Source organism: Myzus persicae, unplaced genomic scaffold (assembly GCF_001856785.1).
Source record: "Myzus persicae strain clone G006 unplaced genomic scaffold, MPER_G0061.0, whole genome shotgun sequence".
NCBI lineage: Eukaryota > Metazoa > Arthropoda > Insecta > Hemiptera > Aphididae > Myzus > Myzus persicae.
The window spans coordinates 121,380-130,620 of record NW_019101036.1 but is presented as its reverse complement, the minus strand read 5'-3'; the positions used below and the strand labels follow the sequence as shown (position 1 = coordinate 130,620).

At 28.1% G+C, this 9,241-nt stretch overlaps 1 protein-coding gene and 1 long non-coding RNA gene across 2 annotated transcripts; both read right to left on the bottom strand.

Annotated features, from left to right (window-relative positions):
- Positions 1–2,743: 2,743 nt before the first annotated feature.
- On the bottom strand, positions 2,744–4,335 carry LOC111027483. The gene is made up of 3 exons (XR_002603784.1): positions 3,448–4,335; positions 2,878–3,046; positions 2,744–2,754 (listed from the first exon to the last, which is right to left on the bottom strand). It is a non-coding gene; the product is annotated as an uncharacterized LOC111027483 (long non-coding RNA).
- Positions 4,336–4,795: 460 nt separating this feature from the next.
- On the bottom strand, positions 4,796–9,213 carry LOC111027472 (putative aldehyde dehydrogenase family 7 member A1 homolog). The gene is made up of 7 exons (XM_022305855.1): positions 8,934–9,213; positions 8,661–8,877; positions 8,375–8,592; positions 8,089–8,304; positions 7,654–8,016; positions 7,369–7,575; positions 4,796–5,477 (listed from the first exon to the last, which is right to left on the bottom strand). The coding sequence occupies exons 1-7, from the start codon at positions 9,111–9,113 to the stop codon at positions 5,265–5,267; spliced, it is 1,614 nt and encodes a 537-aa protein (XP_022161547.1). The 5' UTR covers positions 9,114–9,213; the 3' UTR covers positions 4,796–5,264.
- Positions 9,214–9,241: the final 28 nt, after the last annotated feature.

Here is a 9,241-nt window from a genome sequence, read left to right as displayed (position 1 = left end):
ATCACAATAAGTTTTTCCTCTGACGTTTGTCTGTTGACATCATAGGCCTATAAAGATATGATCAGGGCCATATTTCCAATCTTTGCGCCCTGGGTCAACCATAATTTTATGCCCCCCCCCCTTCAACCAAAAAAATAGATTTACTCTTTTTATTTTTCTTAACACATTTTTAATTATAATTCTATATGGTTAAGTCGTGGTTGTCTATCTGTAACCGTGGTTATGGACAATGGTAAAATAATATTAATTATATATTCTATAATGCTAGGGGCTATCTGTTATCGTTGCACTGTTAAGTTCACAAAATATCACAAGGGTCGAGTCATAGTACAAATTTTTTCCAAAAAAAATAAATATCTATTGACACAGTACTACATCAAGTTACCGCGGGAGGGCCCGGCCGCCCCCTAAATAAATCAATATTTGGCCGCCCGGGGCAAATGTCCCCATTGATCCCCCCTAAAGACGGCCCTGTATATGGTTGACATACACCGTACAAGGTCGGTTTTGAATGACATTCGACGTGATTAACAGTCGAGACTGATCATTGGGCGACGACTGTTATTTTATAGAAGTTTTTGCACCAAGCTGGATCGGTGGTACTCGCGAAATAGGTCAAAAAAAATTTACCAGTATTATACAAGCATTTCGAACAAGTATCACAAACAAATTTCATACATTTTATACCGTTATTTTTTGTAAAGTGTTATTTATATAGGTTTAAACGAAAGAATTTCTACGATTTTTTAACGAATGTATAACACATATTGTGATGCCAAGTTTTTTGATATTTGCTGAATAGTGGATACACGATCTATAATTAAAGTTAATAATAAAATCATTTTTTTGGAAATTTAGAAATTAACATTTTAATGTTTAATCTGCAGTTAACTCAAGTTCTAAATCATTATTTACTACTACTTTAGTTAAACAGAACTCAGATGTATAGTTTTTTTTTTGCACCAGTCAACCTAATACTAATAGAAAGTAATGAAATAGGTAACTATGCTAATAAGTGACAAGGTTGATTTTTTTTTAGTCTGTATAGTTACAATAAAGATATCTTTTTTTGAAAATATTTTTTTTTATTTAATTAGCTATTAGCAAAAGCTATGATAGCTCAACAGTTACATTTTATACATAATATACAATATTCTATATTACATTTTTAGAAATATATAATGCAATTATAATACTTTGAATTTTGATATTCGTATACCTATAATAATATTACTCTTTTTAATTCAAAATATAATCCAGCTATCCGGGTCTCGGAACTCTATTGTCCCTATATTTTCGATACTGTATAGACTATATATGGACACCATACTAGCTACTATATTTGTAAGAAATTTAAATATTATACATAAAATGGATTTATTTATTTAATCGTCCTTGATTGTATGTTTAGAATGTATGTTCTATTTAGAATCTAGATTGGTACAAATTTGATTCAATTATATATTTGTATTAGAAAAGTATAAGTATACTCTATTGACTCCAACAAAATTTAACAATTCTGTTACAAGTGTCACGTAAAACGTATTTGAATCATTGATTATACAATGTGTCCTGAAAGGAAGTGTCCGTCGGGCGCCAAATTATAATGATAGTATTTACACATAGCCGCAATTGGAGGGAGGGGGTGTGCTTAGCATATCCAATTTTAAAATTAGAACCTGCAATTTTTTTCATGTTGATTTACATTTTAATAGTCATTATGCTGGTATCAAAGACCATAAAATAATATGAAAAAAAAGGAACTTCAGCACCCCAAGTTTTTTCATTGAAATTTCACTCTTGTATAAACAGTATACTGTACTGCAGGTACCATAAATCATAATAAATAATATTACCCTAAGTTAGGAAGGTATGAAAAAATCTCTTTAAACGAAGGGTCAACGGGGGTCAAACTCTTTTATTTTTCAGTTATTGACAATTTAACTCCTTTTTTTAACAAAACTTAACCTACAGAAACCGAACATTTGCTGAAGTAGGTATTTTAAAAATTTGACTTTTTATCGTAATTTTTTTTGTAATGTTATATCTATTTTGAAGCTCTATTAATTAACAAAAGTACAAAACTAAATCAGAAATGTACAAATTATCTTTATTTATTAAATGATTAAAAGAAGTAAAGAAAAATTCTGCATTTTTGAAAGTACCCAATAAAAAATAAAAGAATAAGAACCCCCCTCTTTAAAAGGTTTTTCATAATTTAAGGTATACCATTATATGACGCTGGTCGGTCACTGACTTCTCCCTCCCTTAGGTACACATTGTATACCTACTATTTTCTAAAAAAATAAAAATGATTTTTCTACAATTTTGAATTTTGTCAATGGATGGTGTGACCACCGGCTCCACAGGCTCCGTCACACAAAATGCGGACTGTAATGGTGAACGAGTAGGTTACCTACTCGAATCGCAGCTGTCAGCGGTCAGGTTGTATTATTTTACAGAGATTGTATAATCTTAAACACTGAACCTCGGAACAATAGAAAAATATGCTAAATAATTAAAAAATACTTCGATAATTTGATCATGGTTTCAGTATATCTTTAAGGAATATATAATGTTTGTAAATATGTAATTGTTAATGCATTATTATAACCACAATAAATAATTTAGTAATAATAATCATCAGATGACAAGTAATTTATAACATTGTAATTTATACCTGCTTAGTATAATATAAACATAACATGTATTATTAAAGTGTATTAACTTCATCAGGCATCAGATACCTAATATCTAAATAAAAAATAAATATTAGGTACTTCACTGCGATTGCACTGAATGTAACAAAATATTGTTTTAAACAAAACAAAATTTATAAGCATGCGGCATGCGGTATAAACTATAAGAAGTAGCTACCTTTTGAATACGTAATTTATTTTAGTTGAAGTCAAATCTTTTTCTATAATGAGTGTACCTATAACGGCTATGCTGATTGTTGCGCCTGCAGGTTGTGCAGGTACTAACCACTGGTGCCTTGCTGAACTTATGAATAATTATGATACCATCACATTCGTAAACATTAACACTGAAAAGTTGAAATTTGTTAAAATTAATCTTGGAACAAATTAGAATAACCATAAAATAAAAATAGTCGGAATAATTTTTTCGCAAAGAGACATCGGCTTACTTATTCACAGCCTTTGAGCCTTACAACTCACAAGGATCAATATTCTCTTGTATTAGCGATTCACAACAGAGCCTTACAGTTACATATATTCAAGTAAATACAACTCCGTCATAGACATGGCAATAATGGATAGTTTTATAAAATAATAAATTGAATTCAATAAGTAATAAGTAGGTACTAGGATTTCCGTAAAAGAAAATAATACCTACACTGTCATGTGCTGTGCTTGTCAAATAAAAATCATTGAAGCCTAACCAATAGTATCATATTGCTATTTACCAAAAAACAAGAATTCTTACTTCCTAGATATACGTATTATCCGACTATCGTAGCCATTTTTTAATCCCATTTTAGATTCTGAGCCGCAGAATGATAAATGTATTGATCATATTATTAATATATGTGCGCGTGTGTGTGCGTGTTTAAGTTTCTTCTTTTTTCCTTTTTTAACCTCATCACCTTTTGAAGCAATTAAAATTCTTATGTTTTCAATTCAAACAATATCTTCTGGCTGTAAATTGAATATAGTTAGTACTTTGGGCCTCAGGAGATCAAAAGTAAAAATATCCAGTACCTAGGTACTTTTAATTAAGGGGGAAAAATATGGAAATTTACAATGAAAATCAGTTTTTGGCAAAATCTATATTCTTTTTTTTGTAATTCAAAAATAAATCTGCAGGTATTTGAATTTTTCACCAAATGTTTGAATTAGTATTTTATATACATGGTATATTTTTTTAAATTAAAATTATGATGTTTTTTGAACTATTTATAAAAATTTAAAAAATAAAAGGTTCCTTATAACTTGTTTTTAAAGATACATGTATACAAGAGTTTTTTTTTGTAATCATTTGAACTTTAAACCTGTAAAGTAGAAATTAGGACGAAAATACGAAATTAGATATTTAAGAGGACACCACACCCGCATGTGCTGTCTCTGTCTAGTCTGTTATACAACATGGCAAATTTTCCGTTCACAATAATACATTTTATTCTGTAATTTCTAAAACTAGAGTGAATTAACCTCATACAATTTAAATAAAATAATATTATCTAGGGCATCTTATAGAGGCTTTTATATTAATATTTTTATGAAGAAGCAAGTTAAGACCATTTTTAAACGTCTGTACACATTAAAATGATCATAATTTAGTTAAAAACAATATCAATAAAATCTTCTAGATGCCCTAGATAATAATAATACCTTTAAATTGTATTATTGGTCAATTCACTCTTATTTAAAAATAACAGATGAAATAGATTATTGTTAATGTAAAATGTACTATGTTGTATTTTTGTAAGATAGAGACAACACATGCAAGTGTGGTATCCTCTTAAATAAAGATAAACAACTTCTATTATATCAACAATGTAATTGAAAAATATTATTCAAAGTACTTGAAACTTATAACTACGTTTATTTTATTGACACAATGACTTTTAGATTAACACATTTTAATCTATTGTTTTTTGTACCACAAACCCATTCACAAAGACGAATAAGGCGGTATTGGCTCAAAAGTTAATAGCAATACTAAATGTCACTGAAAAGTAAGAATATAGATATTTTATGAATCTGGCAAATTAGTGTGCCACAACACACCCTTCAGAAACCAATGCTTTAAACTAAAAGAAATTGAATAAGAATTCAAAAAATTACAAATTATATTACACCACAGAACATTGTTATAATATTTTAATAAAAAATGTAAATCATTATTAAACTGAGAAAAATTCATAAAATACAAGGAATTGCAATTATTAGACACTCAAAAGTCAATTCACTTCATTGACAATAATTTTACTTATTATGTTATACTGTAAAAGCCATAAATAACTATTGTGAGCTGAGATTAGTCTACTTATGTGTTTGTTTTTTCAAATATTAAATGATTATACATTATACCTTAAGTATACCTTATCTGAAAAATATAAGTAGGAAATTGGAATGTATTTAATATAAATAATTTCAAATTAATAAATGGTTGGAATAACATATCATGTTAAACATCTATACAAATATTATTATCTTGGAAATTTCAAATTAATAATAATTAAATGTAAAATAATCTTCAATATTTTTAATTTTTAATTAAAATTTGTGTATTAAATTATATTATTCAAATTTAATGCCCTGAGCCAATGTTAATCCAGATCCATGATTAATTGTAATAGTTGATCTTCTCATATACTGTTTCCAAGAATCTGAACCAGACTCTCGTCCACCACCAGTATGCTTTTCACCACCAAATGCACCACCAATCTCTGCTCCGTTTGTTGGTATATTAACATTAACAATACCACAATCTGATCCTCTGTGGCCAGTCCACTAGACAAATAAATTACTAAAATTAATACGTAATAGTAAAATATTAAAATATAATACAATGTATAATTAAAATATATGTTTACACTGAGAGGTATCACTAAATATTTCAGATGAAGGATCATTAATTGGAATCAGGTTTTTGGTAGGGGAAAGGAAAAAAACTTAAAATACACTTTTTGAGAAGATATTTAATTTTTAACCCCTTCAATATAATTTGTTTAATAACAATGCTAATTTTTTACTTCAGATTCTAATTGATAAATTTTAAGTAAGTGGAAATTTACAAATAACCAGTAATAAACACAATTTTGCCCATATTAATTTTATAGTCAAGATATTTTTAAAATACTTTTTGTATTTTAGATACTGAGAGGTCAGAAGACATAAATACTTATGTTAATTAAATAATACAATTAAAATGAACAAATTTTAAATGTGTTAATTTTTATAATTTCCATTACTTTTAACTATTGTTCAACTTATCTTAAAAAAAAGAAAGAGTGGAAAAATTGGAGGTTAGGTTGGACAAACATTTGAGTAAATTTTAAAAACTAATTATTGTTAGAAACAAATTATTTGTAAATTAAAATTCTAACTAAGTTTAATCAGTAATCTTGTACATTTATTAATTAAAACAAAAATTTGTTGTTGCTTCCACTTTAAAATAGGTAAAATGTCCTAAATAGAGCTGAGGAATTCTAGTTTTTTTTTTCATATTTGACTAGAAAGGTTGCAGAACAATGTGTGATGCATAATTATATTTCAAAACACAAATAGGTTACATTGAAAATTTTATTTTGTATATAAATGCATATTTGAAAAAATAAGAACGAATTTTGAGTGTAAAATTGGTCTAAAATTAAAAGCATATATGTACACGTTTGAAAAATTTAATGTTTAAAAGTAAAATAGTTTCTACACAATTTCAAGTATATTAGACTATGTTATCAACTTTAGGTTGACAATAATGATCAGTGGTGGGCAGATCGTGTCAGTATAGTTGTTAATATCCAATGATTACTACTTAGGATGTTGATAACTTTTGCATTATTTTCCCTTTTGATTCTATACAATGCTATATGACCTAAAAATTTGTTTCATGCTCCCCAACATCCTCATTTTATTTTGAATGTTTTGTTTTGTAACATCATTTTTTGTGGTTTTTATACAATGTGGGGGCATTTTTCTAAAATTTTAGTTTTTAAAGGAAATTTGTATAGTATTCAAAAATAATATTTTTTATTAATATTGTGATTAAATTTATCACATACTGATAAGATTTACCGGACATCTACTATAAAATAAGGCAAACAATAGCAACCAAAATGGAGAATGTCATTTCGAAGAATAACGGATTTAAAATAGTAACTAACATCTTTGAAATACCAGATAGCAAAGGCACAAGAGGAGAAGATATTTCAGAAGATTTAACTACTCAGTAATTTCATTATATTTTATTTAAATTAACACAAATTATAACAAAATTACTTTTAAAAAGTAATTTCTACAGAGTAACGTGTTATTGTCCATGTTATTAAAATAACGTACAAATGTAAAAACTCATGAAAAAAGTACAAAACCTAGGGTTTAGGATATTAGAGAAAAATTAAAAATCAATTAAATTTATTAATGATTCCAAAAGCTCTAGATAATAATTAATATTATTAAAGGTAACTGGAATTAATACTTATAAATTTGGTTCATACTAAAAATTATGTTGGTAAACGCAAATGTAATTTAAATAAAAATATTTAATGTATTGAATAACGTAATTGTATTACTTTTCAAAAGTAATTTACCCAACACTGATAGGTGCATAAATAAGGTTTTTACTAGAAGCCCTCATGTTTAGTTATAAACATGTATTTTGATGTAGGTACAATATACATACTTTGAATACTGTTCCAACATCATTAGTGAAGATACTAGATGATAATCCTTGATCTACACTATTATTCCACTCAATAGCTTCTTCCAAAGTATCATACTTTAATACATAAACAATAGGAGCAAATGTTTCACGGCGTACTACAGGTGAATCAAACCTCAAACCTGATATAATGGTAGGTTCAACAAAATAACCAGGTCTATCTAAAACCTATATTTTAAATTGAATTGTTCACAACTATATTACATTATAAGAATTCTTATACTTAATAATAAAACAAAATATTACTTTTCCTCCAAATTCAATTTGTCCTCCAGCCTCAATAGCCTCAGATATTGTTTGCTTAAAATTTTCCACAGCTGTTGATGAATGCATAGGACCATAAAGAGTAGTTACATCAAGCGGATCTCCCAATCTTTTTAAAACATTAGAATATGCCTTAACCAAGTTTACCAAAACAGTATTATAAATCGATTTATGCAAAATTAATCTTCTGGTAGTGGTACATCTTTGCCCAGCTGTTCCACAACACGCAAAAACCACAGATTGCGATACCATTTCAAGATTAGCATCAGGAGTAACAATAATAGCATTATTACCGCCCAGTTCTAATAATACACGACCAAATCGTTTTTGCACTTCCACACCAACCTGAATTAATATATTTTCAATAATATACAAATATAATGAGGCCTCAAACTAATAATATTAAAATCAACTAACTTTTTGGCCAACAGAACTACTTCCAGTAAAAGAAACTAAATTCACCCTTTTGTCATTAACCATTGACACCCCAATATCAACATCACCAGTACACAAAGATAGAACAGCTCCCGGAATATTATTTTTTTCTAAGACTGATGCTAAAATTTTTGTAGTTGCAATTGAAGTAAGAGAAGTAGTTGGTGCTCCTTTCCATATTACAACATTACCACATATCTATAATTTATAATAAGATATTTTAATTTAATTTAATTTAAAAAAAACTAAAACTTATAGTAAAGAATACCATGGAGATAGCACTATTCCAACCATAAACTGCTACAGGAAAATTAAATGCACTAATAATTCCTACTAGTCCCAATGGATTCCATTGCTCCAACATAACATGATTTGGTCTTTCAGAAGGAAATATTGAACCATTAAACATTCTTGACATACCAACAGCATAATCACAAATATCAATATACTCTTGGACTTCACCGATACCTTCTCCCAAAATTTTACCTACAACGTCAACAGTAAGTATTAAATAATTAAATCTGCCACGATAACAATTAGTCATATGATTTTACCCATTTCCAATGATACCAATTTTCCAAGTGGCTCTAATTTTTGTCTAAACGCGCTACCAATTTGCCTAACGATTTCACCACGTTTTGGTGCAGGCATATCAGACCATATCTTCCATGCTTCAAGAGCATTTGAGACACATCTATCATAATCTTCTTCATTACCATTACGTACTGAAGCAATTGGCAGACCATTTGCTGGACAAAACGATGTAGTTACCTGTAGAGTAATTTACAGAAATTTAAATAATCCTATAACACTTATGTTATACCAACATTTCCATTTGCGTCCCATTGTCCGTCATACACACCTACATTTTCTTCGCTTAAGCCAAGTTCTTTGAGAAATGAATATTTACTGTCATTAATTAAAAAACTACTGCTTTTTCTTAGAGACAGATGAACATACTTCAAAAACTTAAGTGGTTTTAAAGGACTAGAATTTAAGCAATTCATGGTTATTTAAAGTTTTATAGCTGTACAATAATATTAGTAACTATAAATATTTGATCTTGGATTATATTAACAGTCCATAGATAATTAAAAACTGTTGAAAAATAACTTGTTTGCTAAACTTGTTGCTA